Genomic DNA, 26153 nt, shown 5'->3' with positions numbered 1-26153 from the left:
TCTGTAGAAAAAAGAAAGAACAGATTGAAAAGAGAGAAGAAAGAAATCAAAGCTCACGACTCCCTTAAGCTCCCATTGCTTTCTACAGATAATATTAAGAGGGAGGAAAAAGTGATGCTCTGCATTCAGGGCTCTTTGAGTACAGCGGAAGCTCAGCTGACTCCAGCTGCAAATTCATTGTTCAGAATTGAACCCAGATCTGCCCGATCTGGCTGTGAAGTCAGGCTCCATCTCCTTTCTTGAGGCTGAATTCCTCCTGGATTGAGGCTGTTAATGGTGGCTGCGTGCAGCTCAGTGCACCCCTGCTGTACCAATGGGGATGTGACAGCATGGAGCTGATGGCTTCATCCTTTTCCACCCCAGCTCCCCACTCTGCTCATTCTGCTTCTCCTTGGGGCAGCTTCCCCCTCTTACAGGGCCCCATACATGAGGAGACTGAGGCTGCAGCCCCTCATTGTCCCCTTCTGCCCCAACACCAGCAGCATTTCCCCCAAGCAGCAGCTCCATTTTGCAGGTACCGCTGTTACAAACCAAATGCAAAAACCCTAAACCACGTTTGAGTCATAGAATCACAGCATGGCTGGGTTGGAAGGGACCTTACAGCCCAACCAGCCCCACCTCCGGCTATGGGCTGATTGCCCCCCCCACCAGCTCAGCCTGTTGTCCCATCCACAGCCCTGGGACACCTCCAAGGAAATGACCCTCTCATCACCTGGGGATGCATTCAGACATTGAAGGACACCATCGTGCTTGCAGCTGTTGGTTGCTTCTCTTTGCTGCCCATTTCCCAAAGCCCTTCTCTGGGTTTTGCTGCTGCTCTGAGTTCAGCCACTTCCCTAAATTCAGCCAACTGCAGCCCTGGGTTCCTGGTGTGGGTTGGGGCCACAGCGCTGCGTCCCCACGCAAAGTGGAGCAAAAAAATTAAGGCAAAAAGCAGCGCCTTGGCAAGAGGGGGAAGCAAAGCAAGAGCTTGGCGGGGCAGGAAAGGACTTTTATGGGGTTGCTCGTAGAGGAGGGAGGAGGAAGTACGTTGGCAAACCAGCCATCAACGGGCCTTTACGCTGCATTGGGGGATCAGACCAGAGGCTGAGGGTACCCACGGGGCCATCCCAGCTCCACCTCAGCTCTTCTCCAAAGCTGCCCCCCCCGGGAGACCCAACGTCAAACCCTTCCTGACCCACAATGTCCCTCAAGCTGCCACGGAACTGGGATTTCAACCTGAAAATGGATGCTGCCAAAATAGGTACCGTGAGTTCTTCTTTATGCCCTTCTTCAGCCTTTTTGGGGTCTGTGGGGTGCTTGCAGCCAAGCCCTGCAGCCATTGCAGCTGCAGCCCAAACCCAAACCCCTCACTGAGTGTCGCATGGGGACGTGGCTCTGGTGGCTGTGTTGGAGGCAGCAGATGTTTTGCAAACGAGTGGTGAGAAACGCTTTGCAAGAATTTGCTTTGCAAAGCTGCACTGCTGTGCAGTGGGAACGCAGCTGGGGTGGCCCTGTGGGGTTGGGGACAGAGGGATACAGGCAGCACAGAGCTGCTGCCCGCTCGAAATCTGGGTTTTGAGCCATTTGCTCTTTGTTGCTCAAAGCCCATTTGCTCGTTTTGCTGGGCAAGTCTTGCAGGTGCAGGTGGAGGAAGCATCCTTGCCCTTGTTCAGGTTCCTTCTCCCACCCTGACGTCACCAATTTCCTCTCACCTGAAGTGAAGAGCCCTGTGTGGCTTTGCTGCATGCCATCCTGACTGTGCCCAGGCTTTGCACAGCCCCCATCCACTGTGGGATCCATTGCAGCGTGAAAACCACTTTGAAATATACTCAGGAAGCAGTGAGGGGTCCCCTGATGGGCTCTGAGGCCAAAATATCACAGCGTTTGGGTCAAACAGACAAGGAGAGGAGTTTAGGGGTGAGGAAGGAGTGCATAAGAGTGTGCAGGAAGCAAAGCAAAGGTTCTTGATGGTGCCAAAACACGGCCAATATGACTCTCATTGTACTTTGGGGTGCCTGGTCCTCTGTCTGCAGGGATGTGAGTCACGGGTGGAAAAGCATCTCAAATGAGTCACCATCGCCTTTGCTGGATCCTCCTGGCTCTGTAAACTTCCCTCTGCATGTCCCCAGTGGTGACCACAGCTTTGAGAGCCTTGGGATGTTGTGCTGAGTGCTGTGTGCTTCCCCATGCTGAGCTGAACACACACCATTTATTCCCATGGAAGAGAAAGCTTTGTCTTCAATTCTCATTGCAAAACTTATTAGAGAAAGTTTGCTTTTCTTGGGTTTTATCACACATCCCCAACATCCCCTCCAATGTTGGAGCAGGGAGCGGTGGTGAATGGTGCAATGCCTCCTGCAAATGGCACTTTGGCAAAGCTCCTCCTCTCTGCAATGCCCAGGGCTGTTAAGGAGGAAACATTCAACTTCACAGGCAGTTACTGCAGGAAATGCTTTTGCTGTCAGCAATTCCTTCCTACCAGGGATGAAGGGCTGCATGCAGGAGAGGCTGCAAGCACTTGGGAATAACTTCACCCCAATCCCACATGAGATCTTCAGCACTGACCACAGGAGGTAGAAACATGGAAAAGTTGTCAGGGAGGGACCCACAGCTTTCGTAGTTCTGGTTTTGTTTAAACAGAGGACTTTCTACTAGGCAAAAAATAGCAATGCTGCTTGCAAAGCCAAGCTCCCCGCATCAGCTCCCATTGCACACCACTGTGTGAACCCTGCGGCCAATGACTGCTCATGCAGTGGGTACAAACAAGCCTGCAAAGCTCTCTTTTGGTCTTAAGTCAGCCTAGAGCACAGGGAGAGGGAAAATACACCTGCATGTGTCGTGCACGTGTATGTGAATGATCATGGCTGGGTATCATATGGTTGCATGTTGGGTCTGGTGTTTAGGATGAGCTGATGAGAAAGCGAAGGGAACACGATGTACTGCACTGTTCTGTCTGCATCAGGGAAGAAGGACGAAAATAGGAACAAATCATATTTCAAGCAAGGTCTGGGCAGTTTTAGCTCAGCAGTTTAAGCCAGTGAAGCAGCAGCAGCAGTGAGGTCGCTGCCTTGATGCAGAGCAGAGCACTGATGCTGTGCTGATGGGCTGAGAGAGAGATTGAAATCACCACATAAAGGTAATCAAAAGTTCCCTTCTTCATAAAAAAGATGATTCTTTTCCTTGCAAGCTACATGTCAGTGCACTACCTGAGCTGGGGGAGATGAATACAGAACTGGCAGATAACAGCATCACCCTGGACACCACTGCATCCCAAATTCCCATCAGCTCAGCTGGGAGCATGGACCCAAAAATTCATTGCCCAGGAGGGGGTGGCAAATCCCTTTCCAAGGCTCCTGCTCACAACGTCCCACATCAGCACACGATGAGATATGAGCAGCACCTTCACCAGGCACTGGAGGCGGATATTTGGAATACCCCAACACTTGCAGCTTTTGCAGCTCTGCTGTTCAACTCAAGGGGAAAAGCAGACACTTGGGTTCAGAGCACTGGGTCAGCCACAGCTTCCCCTTATCATCGTCACCATTAGCTTTAGCAGGGGAGATGTCAGAAGTCACCATGTGAAGAGCAGAGTCATTGAATTCCCCTATAGTCACGCATATACCCTAAATAGTTATCCCCTAAATAGTCCCTTTGCATGGCTGGGTGGGCACTGGGGTCCTACAGTGCAGAGTAAAACACAAAGTATCCCTTCCAGAAATGATTCTTCCCGAGGCATTTGCTATGCAAAAGCTTTTTTAGAGAGGCCGTGGAGCAAGATGGTGGCACCAATGGGAAACATCCATGTAGTAGGAGTTGGGGACACTGCAATAGGAGATGGGACACCAGCAACCTCCCCACTTCTTCCCTTGTGGATGCCCCATCCCTGCAGGCATTCAAGGCCAGGCTGGATGTGGCTCTGGGCAGCCTGGTCTGCTGGTAGGTGACCCTGCACACAGCAGGGGGGTTGAAACTCACTGATCACTGTGGTTCTTTTCAACCATCATCCCCTTCAGCAACACCAGCCAAAAGGCAAAACTTCATTTTCCAGGCCTTTTTGTTGCTGCTTTGTATTTTTTTAGGCTAGGTTGGATCAGTCCGATCTCGCAGCTGCAGCCTGTTTGGGGTGGGGATAAAGAAAACACACATTCCCATTAGGGAGAAAGAAAAAAAGAAAGGTTAAAAAAAAGAAAAAGCTTATGATTTTCTTCATGCTTGCAAGACAATGACTCCCACGCAGGAAAAAGGAAGCACGGGCTGATAGATACTGCAGCCACTTCCTTTACAACTAGCTAGCCAGTTTGCTGGGTGCAAGCAGAGGGGCTGAGAGCTCTCACTGCTTGAATCGGGCTGGTGGCTGGTCCCCTCCATCCCCTCCATCCCCTCCATCCCCTCCATCCCCTTCATCCCCTCCATCCCCTCCATCCCATCCTTCCCTGTCCCCACAGCTCGCTCTAAGAGTGTGATGAGTGGTGAGGCTCTGACCACCCGGCCCAGCTCCCCCAGCTCCATGGAGCGGCCACTGAAGTTGGGTTGGCTGAAGAAGCAGCGCTCCATCGTCAAGAACTGGCAGCAGAGGTATTTTGTGCTGCGGGGCCAACAGCTCTACTATTACAAGGATGAGGATGACACCAAGCCGCAGGTAGGATGGGGACAAGCTTTGCTCTTCAGGGATGGGGTTGGAGATGGGTTTTAAAGAGGGTTTGTTGCCTTGGGGTGGTAGCAATAGTGGGATGTCCTCACGAGGACCTTCATTCATGTGTTGAAATCAGTATGGTGCCCACAGGCATTGCCTGTCCTTCAGGACAGCAGGCATAGGGCAGGGAGACATGGCAGCACTGTGTTTGGGATGGGCACGTAGGCACTTAAGATCGGACCCATCTCATGGGGTGCTTGTCGGAGAAAGCAGGCAATCTTTCGGTCTTGAGACATCCTCATGGCAGGGATAGGAGATGGAGTGAGGGGCCCCTCTGAGGAGAGAGATAAGGAAAGGAAATCTTTCTCCAGCCTTTCAGCTCGCATCCCATCCTGGCAGGATGCTGGACCACGTGGATGGGGTTTGTTCCTTGGCCTTCTTCCACCCCGCACAGCTGCAGGAAACCTGTCCACTGCCTGCTCCTCTCAGGGCTTGAAAGCTGCTGTGTTTGGATGGGTTTTGGATCTCCAAGAGTGATCTCAGCATGCACATAACCCTGTGCACAATGCCTGCAATCCCCACTGGGGCATGATTTAGGTCTCTGCACCCAATGTCTGCAGACCTGCCAGCCATACCGGTGTCTGGGTCTCATTTGGGGCTGCAATGAACCCTCTGTGCCACTCACTCAAACTGCTGCTCAGGGGATGTGTTGGAGTACAATTGCTGGGAGGAAATAAGCTTGTTTTCCCAATGCATATGGATAATTTCAACCCCATTTTCCACGCTGTGAGAGTTTTCACCACCATCTTTTGCTTGTTCTGGGGTGAAAGGTCCTCCCTTATTCCCACTGTGCAGATTGGGGCCATAGCAAAAATCATCCCAAGCTAACATAATTCCAAAGGGGAAAGTGATCAGCAGACCCTGGGGGTGAAACAAGGGGCAGAGGTGATGGGATGCACGCCCTGTTTATGGCTTTTTCTCCCTTCAGAGGTGTTTGGGAGGAGCTGTTTCCCCAGCTCTAAATAGAGATGTAGAAACTGAAAGTGCTGTATAGAAGCTGATTGCTGCTGATAGTGCTTTTGGCAGCCCTCCCCATCAGAACACCAAGCTGCTCCCACCAACATTCAACTCAATACCACCACATTTGGGGCTCATGGAGAGCTGATGGTTGAGTCCTCAATGCCCATAGGAACCCAGCAGCTTTCAGAAAGCCTAAAATTAGGGAGAAACATTGCTATTTCTGCCTCTGGAGGCTGCCAACGCTGACTCATACACCCACACCATCCCACGTGTCTTGTCTGCTCCCCACCCACCCCCTCCCACAGTGACCATCCATTTGTGAAAGGAAGACCCAAAGGAAACAGCGGTTTTCTGCTTTTCTTTTCTATTCTCCCCCCTTTCTTTTGCTCAGTTTTCTTCTTTATTCTCTCTGCTCCGCTACTGCAAACATTTTCTGTTTTGTTTTTAAGTGGCATTGTGTTAAATGAAGAAATTTCCTGTTCCAGTGCAGCAAAAAGAGGCTCTCTATGCACTGTCACATCCCTTCTCCTTTGCACTTTCTTTCCCTTCCCCCCAACAGGGGTTAAAAAGCACGAGAAAAGAGGAAAACATGAGAAGGGAGGACAAAAGGAAAGAGGAAACTAAGCAGCGTTCTCATTCTGAGAATATCTTCATCAGAAAAACTGGCATTTAAGAAGTGTTTCTTATTGCTTGAAGTGAATTTTAGGAGATATGCACATGTATGTATTTATATATATATATATGTGCATCCTTTATTGGGTTATTTTTGAGGATGTATGTATATATAAGGGAGTTGATATCCCAGTAGGTGTTTAGGAATAGAGTAGACGTGGTTTAGTGGGTATGGTGGGATGTGTTGGGGTTGGACTGGATGATCTTGTGTTTTTTTCTAACCTTATTGATTATATATATATATATAATCAATACAAGGACAAGTCAATATACAAGGACTCTGATGCCCAGGGTTGACACTACCTCGTGTCACCTCTCAGAGGTGGGACATGGGGATTGGCAGCTCCTGCTCTGCTTGGTCCTAGGGCTGCCTGTCTCTCCAGGGAAGCACCATTAAGGAGGTGGCTGGCAACCCAGAGGAAGGAGGAAAATTTATCTTTGAAATTATCCCAGGTGAGAACGTTTCCTGCTGTTTCATTGCATGCTTGTTGGGATGGACTGGTAGCCCCGAATCATTTGGGCACATCATTCATGCCTGCCCTTCAGCAAAGACAACAAGAATTTGCCATTCCTATCCCAACCTTCACTATACATGGTCTATAAATGCTTTTTGCAGGGGTCTCTGGAGACCAGAACCGAGCTGGGCAGGATACCTGTGTGCTCATGGCCAACTCCCAGTCCGATATGGAGGAATGGGTTAAATCCATCCGACGGGTGCTGGGTTCAACCTCAGGAGGTAACAGGCGTTGCAAGCTCTCGCTCTTAGGAAGAAATGCTGCTGTCCCCTTTGCACACAGAGCTAAGAACCTCAAGCAGAGCTATCGGGCTCCTCTAACCCCAATGTCTTCTCCCTAGCGGTGTTTGGCCAACGCTTGGCAGAGACCATGGCTTACGAGCAGAAGTTTGGGCAGCACCAGGTGCCCATCCTGGTGCAGAAATGTGCTGAGTTCATCAGGGAGCATGGGGTTAATGAGGAAGGAATCTTCCGCCTTCCCGGCCAGGACAACCTTGTGAAGCAGCTCAGGGATGCCTTTGATGCTGGGGAAAGGCCATCGTTTGACAGGTAATGTTGGATTCCCTATTTCCTACTCAGCTTGCACCCCAAAAAGCAGCCTGACCCCCCCTGAAGACACTCAGCAGTGTGTTGATGGAGACCTGGGGCCATCGGAAGGGCTCAGCACACAGAGAGGGGCCCAACAGAAACCCCCAAAGAGGATTATGATGAGAGATGGATGAAGATCTGTGGGAGGAGTTTAGGGACACCTGGGAGCCACACAATGAGGAGCAAGAGGAGTCCAAATATGTTGAGAGAATACCCTAAACCTCACAGAAGTAATTTCTTTCCCTGCCAGCCCATTGGCTTGGAATCTTCCTCCCGTTGCTTTTCCCGCAGAGAAATAAGAGATTTTGGCTGCTCAAAAGCTGCCTCCTCCCAAATCTCTCCCTCTGCTGGGCTGAGAGGGGAAAGCAAATCCTCTAAAGCCAAGTGTTGAAACAGCAGATCACCTAAAGCCAAGAGAGCCTCCTGGTGCTGCCTGTGTCCCCCAGGGAGGCTCTGGTGAGGGGTCTTTGCTGCTTCTGAAGCCTAACAATCCCAGCCCTTTATTTTGCAGCTGAGTATTTCTTGCCTTCTGTGTCCCCAAGTCCTGTTACAACCTATAATGGGGGTCATAAGAAGGTGAAGCTTTTATTTCTTTGCATAATGGTGTTTTGCAGCAAGGGAAGCTGGTGCTGCTCCTCACACCCTGCCACATTAACCCTACAGGGATCAGATGAGCATCACTGCAGCACCTTCTGTGTGCTTCACATAATATACATCTTCAGCAAGGCCAGCAAAGGGGTTTCCAGCAAGGTGAACAGTACAAGGTGCTGGGTTTGCAGCCAGTTTGGGTTTGCTCTGGCACACACAAAGCACAGCACGACTGGGTGGGGAGACTTAGAAAACTGCTGGTGCAGCCCAGGCATCCAGGATATGTATTGATAGGCCCTACAAAAACAAAGCTCTGAATAAATTCCTCTGTGATTCTTTGGGTTCGTTTAAAAAACCCCCAACCAACCCTAAAAATAAATGACCTGAGGGGTTTTTGCTACAAGTTTATAAGAGTTTAAGCAACTTCAAGGTAGGTCAAATGAGAGGCTTACTGTCTTGACAGTGTCCTTTTGACATAATGTAAACTACATGGTATGCAAAGCTGCAAACATCTGGCCTGGCTGAACATCTCCAGTAATTGCTGTTCATCTTCCAAACCCCAGGCAATGCAGAGTGGGGAGCTCCTGCCAAACACATGGATGCCTGCAGATTGGGTTTGCATGCAAAATCCAAAGCAGGCTGGGGACATGCAGCAGGAAATATCTTCACCAAGCAGATTATTTTGCCAACTGGAGTCATTCCCTGACTTGGGGTGCCCTGTGAGCTACTCCTGGCTTGTTTTTGCTCCATGTTTATAGTTCTGCACCTCGTGCATCTATTCACAGAGCATAGAACAGGGCAGGGGTTGCTCACCGGCTGGGTTTGGGTCTCACCTATTGCTTTGCAGGGACACAGATGTGCACACTGTGGCCTCCCTGCTCAAGCTGTACCTACGGGAGCTGCCTGAGCCAGTTGTGCCATGGATACAATATGAAGATTTCCTTCTCTGTGGCCAAACTCTGGATGTGGACCAGAAAAAGGTACAGAGGTGTATTTGTTTCTCTCCTTCTGGACTTAAAATGAAAGCTTAAGGTTTCCAGGGCAGATCTAAGAGTGTGACAGCATCTCCTGCAGCTGCTCCAGGTGGCAGCAATGATGGGAGCAAGGGTGTGGGTGAGAGTTGGGTGAGTGAGATGCAATGGGAACTGCCCTGTCCTAATACTGTGTTTAGGTGGAAAAGCAAGGAGATACCCATGGACACTGCTCCTATGCACATGAAAATGAGAGAGAGCATCCCCAGCCTATGCTGGCTCTCACTAAGAAGTGACACTGCCACAGTTGCAAGTAAATGCCAGGGGGTGACACCTCATAGGGATGGCTGGGGCAACACAGAGCCTCTCTTCAACCCATGTACATCTGTGCATCTTCATAGAGCTGTTCCTTAACTTGCATTTAGGGTCATCAGGACCTTCTGAAGCAGCTGTCCCTTCTTCCCCGAGACAACTACAACCTCCTCAGCTACATCTGCAGGTCAGTCCTATGCATCAGGTACAAACAGCTCCAATTAGATGGTGGTGAGGAGGATTATCACCCTAAAGACTGAGGTTGACTCTTTCTGAGTCACTAGATCCTGATTTTGAAGGGAGAGTTTCCACCATTGGGGTAAACACGCCAAGTGCACAGTGAAGCAGCCAGCTTTCACCCTGAGTGATGTGTGATTTTTCTCTGGTTATTAAATATTGGATGGATTTTTCCCCTTTTTTGATGTTTTTTGGGGGTATGTTGGTCATCACATGGCAGTTTTCTTACTGCCACCTATGAGACCCAGCTCCATCATACATTTATAAGGCGCTTATATTCTTCTATCCTTGGGAATTAGAGGACAAGAACGGAGTATTGGATATCTAAGGTATCTAAGGCTTTTGCACAGTCTTCCATCTGTGACTAGAAATGCTTGCCCTTGGATCCTGATAGGTTTCTATATGAAGTACAGCTGAACTCTGGCGTCAACAAGATGAGTGTGGATAACCTGGCAACAGTGATCGGAGTGAACCTCATCAGACCCAAGATAGAGGATCCTGCGACTATTATGAGAGGTAAAAGGGACTCCTGGGTTTATTGATGCCTATTTGATAAACCGAAGTACAAATTCGCATCCACAAACTTGCAAATTAAAAACCTAAAATTAATACTTTTTTAACCTAAGGTATTGCCCTGGTGGATTTGGTGGAGTCACTTTTCTCTTGCTTAGGGTAGATAGGTGTGAAATACTTAGAAAAAACAAGTCAAACTCTGTCTCTGATTTCTTCCAGGCACGCTGCCAATCCAGAAAGTGATGACTGTGATGATCAGTGACCACGCAGACCTCTTTCCCCCATCCAAGGATGTGCTGCCCTCCCCAGTGACCCAACAGAATGACAAGAAAACCCCCATCCTGCGCAGCTCTGTGGGCTGGGACTCTGCAGAGGACAGGGCAGAGAGCTCAACCCAAAGGCAAATGGTAAGGGTGGATCTTTGGGGAATAAAACAGGAGTCCAATAGATGACTGGTTAATGATTATGGGATCAAATGGGTCAGCAAGCCATATGAGGGTTTGTGAGCAAGCCATATGAGCAAAATGAGACAGTCCTAATGCTACCACTTTGTTTTGCAGAAAGACAACCTGAGTGTCAGCCGTGCTCCTGGGCTGGCTGTGAGCTCACGTGCATCCAGCGAAGATACTGGCGTGCAGCCACCCAAAGATACACTGGGAACGTGGAAAATGCAAGCAAGGAAAAGGACTCAGACTTTACCTAACAGAAAATCCTTCCTGACTGCTGCATCACCAGGGGAGAAAGGCAGCAATGACAGGAACGACTTATTTAACAATGACTTTTGGAAAGGCTCCACGCAGAGCAACCCACGTTCAGTGCTCACTGAAGGACATAAGAGAACATTATCTCATGATCTATTCAAGCTGCTCGACCTTCACCGGGCTTCAACTCATGACAACCTGCCCACCTCCCATGTGGAAAGCAGCAGCTCCAGCCCCAGTCCTGCCAGCAGCTGCTCTGATAAGGAATTCCAGCCCTGCCCCAGCCCCTGCCATCAACCCCAGGAGCCATTCAGCCCTGCCAGCAGCCCCTCCGAGGTGTTCCAGCCTGCTCCAGAGAGCAAAGAGTCCCTGCAAAGCATGGTCCTGAAGCTGCAGAGAGAAATGGATGTGCAAAAAGAGACCTACGAGGAGCAAATCAAAAGGTAACGTGCTGCTGTGCTCTGCTCCGAGGGTTGGTGGCATCTTTAAGGCAGCAGCAGAACTGCATAGGGTTATTTACCAGTAATACTCTACAGGATGAAATAGTAATGACTAATGATAAAATACAGCATTATAACACTTTACCTCAAATTCAGCTCTTGTGTGCTGTGCTCTTGACTTAGTAGTGTGTTACTGCATTGTTAACTCTCTCTAGTTCTTATTATATCATAATTATACTATCATAGAACCATAGGAGTGTTTGAGTTGGAAGGAAACTGAAAAGGGCATCTACTCCAACTCCTCTGCAATGAACAGGGACACCCACAGCTTGATCAGATGCTCAGTGCCATGTCCAGCCTGACTTTGGGTGTCTCCATGGATGGGCATCTATCACATCTCTGGACAACCTGTGTTAGTGCCTTACCAGCCTTAATGCACTATCCAGAATTCATTAGCAGTATTATTACTGCATCCAATACTTCACATACTGTTATCATATCATTATGTACTGTAATGTTGATTTATTGCACTGTGATGCACCTGGTGATGATCAGGGGATCAGGACAGCACATCCAGCTTGATTTACTACTTAACAACATGGAGGTCAGAGTCCTGGAGAGTCAAACTCTCACTTCTCAGATCTCTTCTACTCCAAACCTTTTGTTTTCTGTTTCTCTCTGCAGCCTTGAGAAGGAAAACTACGACGTTTGGGCCAAAGTGGTGAGGCTGAACCAGGACATTGAGAGGGAGAAGAAGAAGTCTGAGGAGCTGGAGCTGAAGCTGAAGAACATGGAGCTCTTGCAGGAAGACTTGGAGAAGAAAAACAAGATGCTCGAGGAGGAGATAAAAACCATTGCTAAATCCAGGAGCAAAAGCAATGCCAAAACCAACTAGGAGAAGACATCCAGCTGTGCACAAACATAAAATGCAGCTGCACAAATCCAAAGGAATTGCCAAGCAGGACCAGAGTCTGGGACTTGTGTTGTCCAATGCCCTGCGACCGGCTGTGGGCTTGTGTGGAGGAAGGAGCCTGGAATTTAGAGGCTGGTTGATGCTCTGAAACAGGAAGTTTCCAATATACTGTTTAGCTTTTTCTTGTGTGTTCTTTCAAGTCCTCTTGTAGCTGCTCAAGTTACCTGTAGAACAGGCCAATACCTCTTGCTGCTCAATCAGAATATCTTGCACAAAACCCTGAAGCAACAAGAGTCCTTCCTGCCAGCCAGCTGGCTCTGTATTGGAGACACCAGCAGTGCTTCTGAGTGGAACAGAGCATCCCTGAATCCTGGAGCTGGGGAGACAGAAAACCTCCAGGGTGTTGGATGGCACAGCCCGTCTCACAGCATGCCTGGATGCCGGGATGGAAATGATGTCAGCAACACAACCAAGACATTTGCATCAACACATGCACTTGGTTATTGCTCTTATAGAGCAAGAGAAGCCCAGACAGTATGTTGGGTCCATCAAGAAACCTCGTGCCCCATCCCTTGTTGTGCTGTGCAAGGCTCATTGACATCGAGGCTCCAGCTGTGAAATCACAACAACTTCTCCAGTTAAATTGCACTTCAGTTATTTTAACTCACTGATCCTTACAGCCACGTGTATATAAACCCAGCATGGTTACTGTTGAGGCTTTGGAGCTTCACTCACCCATACATGGAGCTTTCTATCTTTCATTATTTCATCAGGATTCTCTTGGTGGAAACCTGGGTTTGCAACCCAATGATGATGCTGGGTCTCTGCCCATCACTTGCTGCCATTGGCACAAGGACTAATCAACATGGCTAATTGTAAACATGTTGCTTTGGCCGCTTGCTTTTTTTTTTGGCCAGTGAGTCACCAAGATGCTGCTGAAGCTTTTGGTGTAGGAAAAATAGAACAAGACCCTGAAACCTTTCACTCATTGAAGTTCAGAAGGGTGACGCACAACACACAGCTGCAGCCCAGACTCTGTGGGTACAGAAAGGGGGTCAGCAGGAGTTTTCAACAAAGACCTGTAGGGCTAAATGCACTCTTCTGTGCCAAGCATGATGGAATTAAAGCAAATGGATTGCTGTTACTGAGGACTTGAAGTGAAAGTTCAGCTCCAGACAGGAGATGTTTCTCCATAAGGTCCAGGAGAGACACTGTGAGCATCTGGGCTGGAAATGCCACACGCTCTTTTCCGTGCAGATCAAAAGTGTGAAGAGGCAAATAATTCCTCCATGGCCCACAGCAGAGTGTGATGACGTGGGAAGGCTTGGCTGCAGCTCAGAAGGCTGCGATTAGGACAAGTGCACTTTAATTTAGTATAAACTGCGCATTCCTCCATTTCCGCTGCAGATAGGCAAAATAACCTCTATCAAACCACAGCTGTTTCTGAGGAGCAGAGTAACCTCTTTGAAGATATTCTGCCCATTAAAATGCGGAGTGTTTATAGTGGTCATATTTAAAAGATAGACTTTCCAATGGAGGTCAGGTGGTCTGGAAATTCCCAAGTGTGTGGGGGGAACAAGCAGCTTCTGGGAGCAGAATGGGCATCATGTGAGCTGATGGTGCTCCTGGGTTCTGTGGGATAAAGAGGGTTTTCCTTTTTAAGAAAAAAGAAGTATTTTGGCTTGTTGGTGGGTTTTTATTAGTGAGAAAGATAGCAGTGGGTTTAGAGAAGGTTTGATCTGCCCATGACTGACATATAGAAGCTATGCAGCCCTGTGGGTACATTCCTCCACTCAAAGCCTGAACGTTGGCCATGCCCAAGTCCTGCTCTGGATGTAATGCACTTCCAGATCTTCTCCTGTAGACACCAGGACATGAAGGTCTCCAAAAACTGACTGATGCATGATAATTCAGAGCTGCTACTGTCACATCAAAATACATTATTGACAGGAGAATAAATAATAATCCCTGCACACAGATCAATCTTGTCTTGGGCATCATAGAGTTAGAAAGATGCATCACCAAAAGGTTGTTTCACCCCTTTAAGTCATCACATTGCACAGCCACAGGGTGTAAGAGCATCCCCTACAAAGTGATGGGAGAGCTTGTAAGATAACCTACAAAACAGCCGTGGGATTTTTCTTTCTTTAGCTTTTTTTAGCATGATAGTAACTTTCCTTTTTTAGCCTGGCTACTGCAGAAAATAGCAAGTTGCAGTGGGAGGGAAATGTGTCCCCCCATTCTTTAGGATGGCTTGTGCAAAGGGAAGGAAAGCAGAGAGAACATGTTGTTCTCCCCAGGAATGAGAAAGCAATGTGCATCCTTCCTGCACGTACAAGATACCCCCAAAGCAAGCTGATTTTGAGAAGCCATCTCTTAATATCAGCCAAATACACAGCTTGAGTGACCTGAATTTGGTGCAGTTTTCCTAAGTGCTAGGTTCAGCCTTCAGCACAGTGCAAACCCCAATGAAAACCCCAATATGCAGCGGGCTCAGTAAAGGAGGCAGCTTATTTACCCTTAAGCCCACTGTGTGAGGAGGCTTCCAAAAAAGCCATTTTTCATGCATAGCCCTGCCCAAAAGGGTGCCTAGGTGCCATCAACACCTTCTGAAAATCTGTTTTATCGCATGTAAAAACACAATGTGAGATTTCAGACCTCTTCACACCACGCACTGATAACAGGAACTGGGAACAGAGGGACGTTCCTTTAACGTCGTCAGCTGTCCGTGATGCTGTTTGCCACGTCCAGGGAGATATTTCCAAATGAGAGCATTTTGGAAGCAGCCAGAGAGGTGGGGACGGGCTTTGACCTCGTGTTAAAGAAGCAGCGATTGGTTTGGCATCTGCTTCCAAAGCATGTGAGAGGTCACATTTTTTTGCTTTCCACAGTACTGTTGCCTTGTTTCCTTCCTCAGCTCCGTGACAAGGACCAAGCACCCCAAGGACAGTTAGAATCACAGGAAAAACAGAATCACAGAATGACTTGGTTTGGAAGGGACCCCAAAGATCCTCCAGTTCCAACCCCACTGCCATGGGCTGGGTTGCCAACCACTGAATCTGGCACCTAATTAGGTTGCCCCAATCAGCCCAGCCTTGAGCACCTCCAAGGATGGGTATCCACATCCCTAGAGCTGTTCCCAACACAACAGTTTCAAGCAATACCTGTGAGCAAAAGTCAATTGTCCATGGAAACTGTGGTGCTTCCACACACAGAGGTGGAGTGGGAGAATCCATACCTATCACTGCCTTGTTCCTATCCAGCATGAACAAGTCTGAAATGTTCAGTCTGCTCAGCTTACAGCTCAGATGGGTTACAGTTCAGGCCATAGGGCACTATGCATCCAAAGCCAAACATCTAAATTCTGGCAATAGCAAAAGCGTATCCAGTATTGCACGACAATTAGTTTTGTTTTCCCACCTTTGCATTTCAACTCTGCCTGATTAACCCAGTGGTGACAGCTCAGGAAATGGATTCCACCAAATCTCACAGCAACTGATCTGAAATGCTCTAATCTCTGGGGTGATAAGGAGTTGCTATAGCAAAGCCAACATAAACCTGTGTGCGATGGAAGGTTGGGTTATTGTTTAGCCTCTGTTGCTAGTTAGCAAGCCGTGCTTGATTCCAGGGACCACCCTGTGTTTAAACCTTCTCACTTCACACGTATCTTTTCAGCACCATCCTGGACAGCATCAGCCACACGGAGCTGAAGGACGTTGGGGAGCTCCGCATTGCGTTGAGCATCCCTTGGCCCAAACTCATTGCAAGCAGCAGCTCCTGCAAAATGTGGTTGTGCTGCTGTTGGATTCATGGTATTCATCTGCTCCTTTAAAATAAAACACTGCATATTGTTTTCATTGAAAATTTGTTGTGTTTGGAGCTAGGGAGAAAAAAAAAATGCACTTCTTTTCCAGAAGCATTGCTCCGTGTCACGGAAATCCATTCCTCTCATATCATTTCCTTTATTGCAACCATGTTGATTGCCTTTATCCCCCATATTTCCTTTGTTTACTTAAAAAATGCAATCAAAGGTCCCGCAAAACCCTTGCAGTGCTGAGCGTGGGGCTGATCAATTTGCCTTGCACACAGAATCATGGTGGGCACATATCCAGAAGTGCTAAACAAACATGCTGGTTTCCTATTCCCAACGTAAGCTCATTTAGTTGGATGTGATTTATCACCCGGTGGTGATAGATTATTACAATGCATACAATAACAAGTCTATTCTGTATTTTCTGACTTTGTTCTTTCCAAAAAGTAGCTCCATTTGTAGGAGTAAGGAGCCTGAAGGGTTTTGTTTGCAGTCTGCACAATGGATGGGGCTGGATGCAGAAAATTTCACAGATTGTACTGGCTGAAATTCTGCTTTTACTGATGCCCAAAGTGAGGCAGTAGAGTCAGTTGGCATGAACCTTGCATGCACCTGAAAGCAAACGTGCTTTGTTGCTGCAGGAGCTCTTAGGAAAATCTCAGCATGTGTCGCTGTTCACTGTTTATCTTCTTGACAAGGGTATCAAAAGGTGGACTTTTTCCTCTATTTCCATCCAGGAAAAGCAGCAGCAACTCTAACAGCTGCTCCCTCAACCACTTTTGGTTATGTTTCCCTAGCAAGATGCTCCTGTGCACGCACAGCAGACACACCACGTGCCTCACGTCCTACTCCCCAGGGAACAGCTTGCAGCAGTGCAGCCTTAGGAAACACGTGTCTGGTCTGAGCTAAAGTGGGTGGGCAGTGTTGGGGGTCAGCAAGGCAGTTGGTGGATGAAGGAAAGTGGGGCAGGGCACTCAACAGCTGGATTTGTTCCCAAGGTCTTGAGGCCATTTGGAAGCTTCTCCTTCTATAGGGAAGTACAAGTGAGATGTAACCCTGACAAACCTGCCTGCCCACTGGAAATTACTGTCTTAAGGCTTTACAGAAAGGGAGGATCTCTGCTTTCTTTGGTTTGTTTTTGTTTTCATGCATGTGCCTATTTCATTGGGCTTGGAGTGAAAAACTTGAATCATGGAATCATTAAGGTTGGAAAGTACCGCTAAGATCATCAAGTTCAACTGTCAACCCATCGCAGAATGGCTTAGGTTGGAAGGGACCTTAAAGATCATTGACTGCCAACCCCTGTGGCTTTTTCTTTTCACTGAGATGATTTTAAGAAAGCTCAACACAGCAGTAGGTTTGATAGTCTGTTTTCATTAGGAAATGCCCAGGGATGTTAGGCCACAAACTCAAATCTTCATTGGGTTACGGCTGTACCAATGCCACGAGTGCTTTGCATGGCAGCTTGCTAACTTGTGGCCACAAACTGGCTTCATTTTGGCTGAAGGAGGTTCAGGGTGTGCTCATATGGGCTTTCATCTGTCTGCATTTAGACATCTGCACTCTAGAAATGAGAGAAAAATCACATTATTTCTACCTAGGTCTCAGATGCTTAGGGCAAAGCATAGGTCAGTATTTGAGACTTTCCTCAGCAATACCACTTCCTTGACCACTCTTCACTCCTGATATTGCCTGTGCCAGAAACACACATCTCCATCCAAAATGCCTGAGCCTAACCCTAATATTCAACAATAATATGCTCCATATGATAAACTTCTTCTTCCAAGGGGTGTTGATAAGAATTTCCATTTTTAGTCGAGGGCAAACGAGCCATTCTGCCTTTATTTGTTGCTGTTGTAATTGAAGAAGGAGCAGAAGCTAATTTTGTAACTTTTCCTGTAAATAGTGCATTAATGAAGACAGATGGGTCAGCAATATAAACAAAACCTCTATCTCAAACTAGTTTCGTTCTGGCTTTGTTTCCCAGCATAGTAAGCAACTCACTACCACCCCAGTTCCCATCCTATTAACAGTGTTTGCACTCCAAATGTTGAACTGGGTTATAAGGAAGTTTAAATTAACCCTGGGCTGTAGTTTTTCAAATTCTTGAAGCAGATGTTCAAGTGCCAGGAAATCCTTTTTTTCCTTTTTTTTTTTTAATATTGTTTTGCTCTGTTTTGTTTTTAAATAAGTGATGGATTTTCCTGGGGTTTGACTTGGTGCTGAGGTCAGAAAAATACTTCACTGAGTCCCTTCCATTGCGGTGGTAGGTAATCCAGGCACCATAATGCCAATGGAAGTACGATGGACAGTGAAGTACATGGAGGTAGGGAGAAGAAGATGGGAGTAGGCTTTGGCTACAGCTTTTGCTTGCTTTGGGAGATGTTTTTTCCTACGTGACCTTAGTTTTGGGGAGACTTAACCTCATGGCTTTGGCTCCAAAGTTGTTCCAAAGGTCAATAGGTGTTGGGAAGAGTTGTAAGTTTAGAATGGCCATGAAAATGTTGAAGAAGTCTGGGTTCACATGCGGAGAGCTTAAGATGGGGATGGCATCAATATTTTACAGATCATAAATGAAAGGAAAATCACATTACTACTTAATGTGAAGAATAAACTCTTAGAAATAGAAGTCATGGTGCTAATGTGGATGAATAAGAGGAGGAGGAAGAAAAGAGTAAAGAAACAAAGAAAAAGAAAGCATGCACTAGAATTCCCTTTCAGGGACTTGTCACTGACTTCCCCAGCACGTACAGCTTGATAGCACTGGCTCTTGTCATGCTCTCACCATGTTATTTATGAGTGTCATATCTATATGGACAGGTGTGTTGAAAGCTGAGCACTTCTGACTTTGCAGCCTTAATTTACTACTTAAGGAAAACACTTCACAAAACAGCTCTTCCAATTTTTCTGTGCTATTTCGCTTGATCTCTGCTGTCTAACTCCAGCAAATGTCTTTGCCTGTTTATTTTCAAGGGTAAAGTCAAGGTGAAGTTTTGCTAACAAAGCAGGAATGGAGGTACTGTAGATATATCTGCTGATTTCCACTTGTGAATATCCATATGTGCAGGTTTAATTACTGTTAGAACTACATGGTTACCCACACTAGCACTGCAGTACTCTTGTATCTCATCTCCTCTATTAGAACAATAAGAGAGTGCGAAAGCAGCCACTCTGATATGCTGTGAGGTCACTTGGAAATGTATAATGGCAGTGGGTGGCTCTATTGGGTCATATATTTTTTCTAAGGCATAGATCCTCTTAACTGGGGAGCAGAAGTGTTAGTGCTATTCAATAAAGGACAGCAGTGCAGAAGCATGTTGGGTAGATCACCGCCACGGGAACAGTTGCAGAAAAGAGCTGATAAAAGCAAATGTCGGATTATCTCCCTAATGCTGGATTATCGCTCCTAACAAGGTGAATGGTTTGTCATGGCAAATGGCTTCAGAAGAATTGTGGATGGTTCAGAAAGGATTTGCATGGTGACACTTCAACCGTTGGCCACGGCAGTTCATGTCAGCAGAGGGAGATATCACACCTCCCGTGAATTCCTGCAGCATGCCGCTAAGGACAGGCTGAGATTGCAGTGTGGCTGTAGGGAAAGGCCTGTGAGCAGTGCCAGTTACATCGGGAGGAGTGAAGCAATACAGACCCATGGCCCAACTTGCTACTGGGAGCCACGCAGTGATCATAGAGTGGGCAACACCATACGCTCTCCAGAATGCTGTTTAAATAAATCACTGGGGTGAACAGTTCTGCAAGCAATGGAGATAGCCATGGGGGACAGTATTTACTAGAGTCTATGGCAGAAAAACATTGTCAATCCCAATCTCCACACAGCACAACTCAACAGAGAGAGTCCACATCCAGTAGGGTCGGTACAAGGTTTTATCCAAGTGGGGTTACATACAAGCACAAAAATAAAACATTCTGTATTCTACATTATATTACAAAGGCAGGCAGTCAATAAATAGATCAATAAATTATGGGAAGCACAGAAGAGTATGTGTGAAAATAGGTGAGACTGGTTTTAGTTGGTGCGTGATAAAGTCTTTTGTGTTCATTCCCATGAAGTGTTAGAGTGATTCTTTCAAAGGCCCTTATCGCTTCCAGTGAAGATAACTTTCCCTTAAAAGTGTAAAACAGATGCAGGGACAGTACAGTAGGCTCTGGTACAGGCTAAAAGAGTCGGCGTCACTTACACTTTCCCAAGAATCTGACAAATTTGCAGCTTAGTATAAATAAAGTGACGGGTCTATTGTTTCTCAGCTCCGACACCTTCTTATCACTGCGATTTGTTGCAGAAGAGTGGCGGAAACATGGCATGTGACTCCATCATATATTGTTTAGGGGGGGGCAGTACCTTTATGAATTGACAACTTCAGCACATACATAAAGGAAAGATCCTCTCTATCTAGCTGGCACAATGGGGTTTCCTTTTCTGTCTATTTCTATGCAGACTAAATGCAATACTATTCAGGTTACATGCATGTATGGGACGTAGTTTACTGGACTGGTTGGGGGGGGACCAATTTCTGAGCTGGTATAAACTGGTACCATTCTAAATCTTTTAACTTAATGACATAGGAGCCCAAAGTTTGTCAGGAATCTGAGCATGTAAAGATGTTTATAAAGATTTTACACACAACTAAGCAATCTAGGTGTGTATTGCCCGTAGCTTTAGTTGCTCTGGAAATCCATACAGGTGCCAATCACCATTTACAAAGCACAGAAAGATGCCTTTTATTACGGTGAATTTGAATGTGCCCCTTCTGGCATGAAGAGCTCACCCAAACAATCCAGTGATCTGCTCTATGCTCAGGTATGAAGAGAGAGAGTCATAATTTGAACAGAATAGCAAGAAGCAAGCAATGGAACAAAATATACATTCCCTACGGTCATATGACTTGCCCATTCCCCATGACAGGAAACATACAATTATCTGTACATGCCTCATTAAATAACCTTATTAAATAGGAAATCCGAAATGTACAAATTTACAGACTGAATCATTAAATACTTCCCTTGTTCACTCCCCTGTGCATGTGTTCCCTGCTACTATCTGCAGCCACACTCTGATACCACCATGCCTTCGTATTTGAACTTGTAAGTGACCACCCCTGCATCCATGTAGAGAATTGAGATAGGATCGAGTTTGGTGGGCACGCAGCAGGCCTTGGAGGCTTTCTGGGGATTCTTCAAGTGAACCAAAGTCTGGACAATGGCATGTTTTGTTGGGGTGACGTGCTCTGTTAAGGGGTAGGCGCATACTCCATGGCACTCATAAGCTTCATATCCTGCTGGAGCGATGATCCAGGAATCCCAGCCAATCTCCTTGAAATCTATGTAGAGTGGAGTCTTTTTGCAGTAGTTGCCTTTTGCGTTCCTTCGGATTCGAGCAGTAGAGTCATAAATGATGTTGGAACGCATCTGGAGCAGAGCCTCCTCACCAGGGTGTCCATGGAAATTGCCAACTTCCAGGTTCTCCAAGTCCACAAGCTGCTCATGGTCTATCATTTCATTCAGCTCTTGCTTCTCCTCTTTCTTATCATTGCTTTGGTCATCAGAGAACACAATCAACAGGGGCACATGCTTAGCCTCAGAGTTGATGTCGATATCAAGTTTCCCTTCTCCATTCTGCTCCTCCCCTTCTCTGCTCTCAATATGAACCTCCAGACGATGCGTGGTCAGCCCTGCCCTTCTCCAACGCCTGATGGCTTCAGTCACCTCGAAGCTCTCCCACTCACTGCTTGTGCCATAGATCTGTCTGGATGCCAGTGCCACAATCTTTCTTTCTTCTCCTACCCCCATATTGTCACTTTCCAGCACTTCAAAAATAGTGACCTTTCGGTCGAGCCCATCATAAAGCATTTGGTCCCTCTCCACCAAGGTGTAGAGTCTCAGCTCCGCCATGGTGATTTCTTCATGGTGAGGGATGGAGACATTGAACAGAAGGGGGTATTTCCGAACTCCTATGACACCAACAGGGTGGGAAGCAAGGTCTGGAAATAACAAAGATGAGATATTTTAGAAAGGTCAATATATCCAGTAACACATACACTGAAGTTCATCTGACATGTTTTGCATTGCATGATTTCAGTCCAGCAGTTTCAGGAGAGTGTTTTCTCAGTTGTCCTTGGGAAAAAAAAACAACCCAGAACTTTATTATAGATATCTAAGGACAGTTAGATCCCACATAAAATAAAGACTGTAAATCTGTTTTTCTTACTGTTTTCATGGCTTCAAGGGCTTCCTAGTCATCTGGAAGGACTACCTGTTTAAAATGTGTGGTCTAATACCAAAATGAAATAGCTTCTCAGTAATTGTTTTAAAAATGAGACAAAAACAGTTAGTGTAGCAAAGGAAGGGCAGAAAGATATGGCACCGGAGTGAACATAAGATAGATAACACATAGGCTGCATATACAAGAATAACAGTCTCTATCTGAGTCTGTTGTGTGTTTTCATGCTAGAGAGTATTTCCTCCTGCTGAAACATACTCAGCAGTGAAGAGGACTAAGCATGACAGGAGGAAAAGTTGCCTGGGAAGCTGTAAAGGCTCCAGGTTAGGAAGAGCAGGCAGTGAACATCCATTGTGAGCCATCATTCAATAGGAACATTGCCACAGACTCAGGGAGTTTCAAGCGAGCGGTCAGCTGTACTCAGGCACTTTTGGCAGCTTTGGTTCATAAAACATACAAGAAGCACACAGTATCTGCTTGTCATTCATGCTTTCTGTCCTATCTGTGTTGCTTGTTTATACGTAGCAATATGCATTTCCTTGTTCAATGTAGGAATCTTAGCTAATTGTTGTATATTTGTTGCTGAATTACCATGCTGTCTACTTATAACTTAGAAGGCAGATTTAGACATGGAGACTACATGTAAACTTTCTGCTTGGGAGCTGTTGTTGTCTTCATCTCTGACTCCTCCAATTTTGATATCTTTGTAGAAAAGGGACACTGATTAAACTGCAAGCATTGGCCAAACTCCATCAATGCACTTAAGCAAGCAAGCATGAATTTTCCTACTGACATGAAGTAGGTTTTGAAGCACCTGCCTTCTTTTTTTTTTTTTTCTATTTCTTTTTTCTGCTTTAGCAATTCCATCAGTTCATAAATAAAAAAAATGAGAAGCTTGCATCTCCCTACCCATTAGTTGATAAGATGGGAACTGATAATATTCCATACAGCACCAGCATGAGTGGTGAAAAACAATGCTGTTCAAGCATGGGGATGCTTAGCCATGATCTGAGTGATCTGAGTGGTCTTCTCCAACTTTAATGATTCTATGATTCTACAAGTCTGCTATCATTACAGATGCCAATGGAATGGAGAAATATCCACTGGCATTGGTAATAATGACAATGATGTGATGACCTGACCATTTAGGAAACAGGCACAAGGAATTCACTACACAACGGCTATATGATACATAACAATCTGGGTAGCAGGGCAAGAAAAACATTCATTTCTAAGTCAAGATGTGACTTTGCACTTCAACTACAAAGTCCACAGGCTGAGATACCTTATTGCTACTAGTACATCCCTGGCAGGGTCAGGAAGGGTGATCTGAAATCCATAGGAAAATAGAAATTTCCATGAGGACCTTCACTGACAGAACACTGCAGTTTTGTTTGCAATAGATGCATTATACTCAGACCTACACGGAGCTGTGCCTGCTGTTTTCTATAATATCTTTATATCAATTACAAGTTTAATAAAGGGCTTAATGAACAGCAATGAAACTACCTTTACCACCAGTTTTCAGGTGAGCTAAAGAAGTCTGTTTCTACTACCTCAATTTCTATATTAAATTTCTATATTAAAAAGAGTGATTTTGGCATGAAATGGATGATATTTCATTTCATGGATTGGAAAGGCATATAAAAACCCAAAAAACAATTGTATAATCACGCGCTTGTGAAGCTGTGTTAACATCAATAGTCCCATTTAGCATCTTGCTGCTTGGGAGAGCAGATGTGAGAGAAAAACTAAATTGACAGAATATTACACCAAATTTCCTTTATCCCAGTACAGAAGTTTTACAGTGATGAAGAAGAGATGGAACATCACACAGAAGGGCACAGAGCAGTGAACCCTGCTCTTAGCAAAAAGCTGAGTGTGTTCCATTTTAGCTCATTTTGCCAGTGGAATGATTCCAGATTTATGTCACTGAACCACAGTGTATTTTATTGGTTGGCATGGTGTACCCAACAGATTTCATCGTGTTCATTTCTCCTTCATAGTGCACAATGAGAAAAGAACAACAGGCATTCCTGCATGTGTCTTCATTTGTATTGAGATGAGTAATGGTTCACCCATGAGTCTAACTGGTTTTCTATCAACCGTACAATAAATTCTCCCACTCTGGAGGAAAGGATAGATTTAAACCACAAAGCAGTGCCTCTACAAAGCAGAAACACGTTGCCAATAAGTCCAGGCCTGGCAGGACTGAGCAGAGTGATAAAAATGCAATAATGGCCATTCTACGTTAATCAGGGTAGTGTGGAGAAGTCTTGCAGCAATTTGAATAGTTTCACTTATCTCTAAAGAGCTAAAAAGCATGGAGGCACTTGTACTTGCCAAGTGGAATGACTGGTATTCGAAAACGATTGGTTGAAAAACATTTTTAACATAAATCCCACATTAGCGCAAGTGACTAATTGGATGTTATCACCAAAATTTATCTTTTCTTTGCTGAAATGAGGAGGAAATGTTGAAGCAGAAACATAGGGAACCATGTAAGGTTTTATTTTAATAATTTTTAATATGAAATATCCTATTTCTCAAAGAAAAAAAGTTGTGTGATACAAAATTCTGCATACTGGCTGTGCTGTGCTCAAATGTCAAAGGAAGAACATCAAAAGTGAGAGGCTGTTAGCAGAAATCCACATTTTGTTATGCTCACAATCAGACAATAATGCAGCTTGAACAATATATAAAATGAATTATTGCCTTATATTCAAATAATGCTAAGAATTTCCATTTGAAAATCAGGTGGTTAATAACAAACAAGTGTCATTCTGGGGACAACAAAAACAATGTGCTCGAATTATACTCTTAATACTCTAGAGGAATATCATATTCCCCTGAAAACTTGCAGTCTCAAAAGCAAAGGACAAGGGATCCATCTCATAGCAAGTGACATAAGTACAAGCAATATTGTCTGTTGCTAATGGTGCTCTCACTGAAAGGCCTTTACTCCCTATTGTATGCTCAATGCTTGGTTGACTATATATAAATACACTTCACATTGACTACAAGGGTGACCATTTTTAGAGGTATCTTACCTTCATTTTTGAAGCTCCTAATGATATTCGCAGATGGCATAGATGTCCTGTCAGTGGCAAACTTGTTGTACAGCTCTAGCATGTACTCTGGCGGGTCCACTTTGGCCGATTCATGCAGAGGAATGTCAGAGAGGTTCAACGTCTTCAGGAACTCGTTCTTCATATTCTGAAGCAATGTGTTGAAATCAACGCCATCCTGTTCGGACAGGAATTCATCAAAAAGAGGCTCGCCTTCCTCCAAGGAAGAGTGCTCCAAGCTCAGGATGGGACTGCAAGCGGCAAGGTGAACCAAGAGGCAGAGGCCAGCCCACAGATGGAGGACTACGGAATCCATGGCTTTGCTCCGGCCTCTGACCACACTCAACAAGCTCTAGCTCTCGTGTGGGCTAAGTGGCGGTTTTATCCCCTTGTGTCACAGAGAGATGACAAGTTTGGATTGAAACTTGTGATCCGTCCTCTCGCTCTCCCTTCCCCCTCCCCAAAGCCAGGTCTCAGTAATTGGATAGGGCTTGCTCTCTTCTATGGTCGCCTTGCCTCTCTTATCTCTTGTAGTGTAAGCTGTTCACCAGATTTGTTGCTATCTTGCAATCCCCTTTCCCTTAATGAGCTTTTTGTAAACATTCTGCGCTAGGACACAAGAAGATAGGACAAGTTTCTCCTTGGAGAGGAACTGCTCTTTCTTTCTGCCTCCTTCAGCGTGTGTGAACAATCCCATCCATGCAGATACAGAGGAAACGTAAATTCTATATAGCCTCTACTGGAATCTATGCATTTTGCACCAAGGGCAAGGAACAGTTCCTTTAGTGTGATCTGAACATTAGCACGGGTTGAGTGCTTGTGCTCAGTGCTGTGTGCCATACAAATGCTTCAAAACAGAAAGAGTAAAGCAAATCTTCTCTTCCTTTCATATCTTATATACTCAGCAGGTAAGAACTTGTAGTAATTCCTGATTTAGTTGTTGGAGTGTTCC

General features: G+C 45.9%; 2 protein-coding genes across 3 annotated transcripts; one reads left to right on the top strand and one right to left on the bottom strand.

Annotated features, from left to right (window-relative positions):
* The first annotated feature begins 893 nt into the window (after positions 1-893).
* On the top strand, positions 894-15948 carry ARHGAP25 (Rho GTPase activating protein 25). Of its 2 annotated transcripts, XM_015883028.2 has the most exons (11): positions 894-1243; positions 4428-4621; positions 6673-6760; positions 6924-7043; positions 7163-7370; positions 8845-8977; positions 9394-9467; positions 9912-10033; positions 10250-10437; positions 10591-11174; positions 11856-15948. In XM_015883028.2, exons 1-11 carry the CDS (start codon positions 1183-1185, stop codon positions 12064-12066), a joined length of 1983 nt encoding a protein of 660 aa, XP_015738514.1. In that variant the 5' UTR covers positions 894-1182; the 3' UTR covers positions 12067-15948. The 2 variants fall into 2 exon arrangements, with proteins under 2 accessions (XP_015738514.1, XP_015738515.1); XM_015883029.2 differs by lacking the exons at positions 894-1243; positions 4428-4621 and adding an exon at positions 4643-6354.
* A 3818-nt stretch (positions 15949-19766) lies between these two features.
* Positions 19767-25635, bottom strand: BMP10 (bone morphogenetic protein 10). The gene is made up of 2 exons (XM_015883030.2): positions 25184-25635; positions 19767-21894 (listed from the first exon to the last, which is right to left on the bottom strand). The coding sequence occupies exons 1-2, from the start codon at positions 25515-25517 to the stop codon at positions 20951-20953; spliced, it is 1278 nt and encodes a 425-aa protein (XP_015738516.1). The 5' UTR covers positions 25518-25635; the 3' UTR covers positions 19767-20950.
* Positions 25636-26153: the final 518 nt, after the last annotated feature.

This window comes from Coturnix japonica, chromosome 22, assembly GCF_001577835.2.
Source record: "Coturnix japonica isolate 7356 chromosome 22, Coturnix japonica 2.1, whole genome shotgun sequence".
In the NCBI taxonomy this organism is placed as follows: Eukaryota; Metazoa; Chordata; class Aves; order Galliformes; family Phasianidae; genus Coturnix; species Coturnix japonica.
Note: the sequence above shows the minus strand (reverse complement) of the source record. Positions and strands in the feature narration are given on the sequence as shown.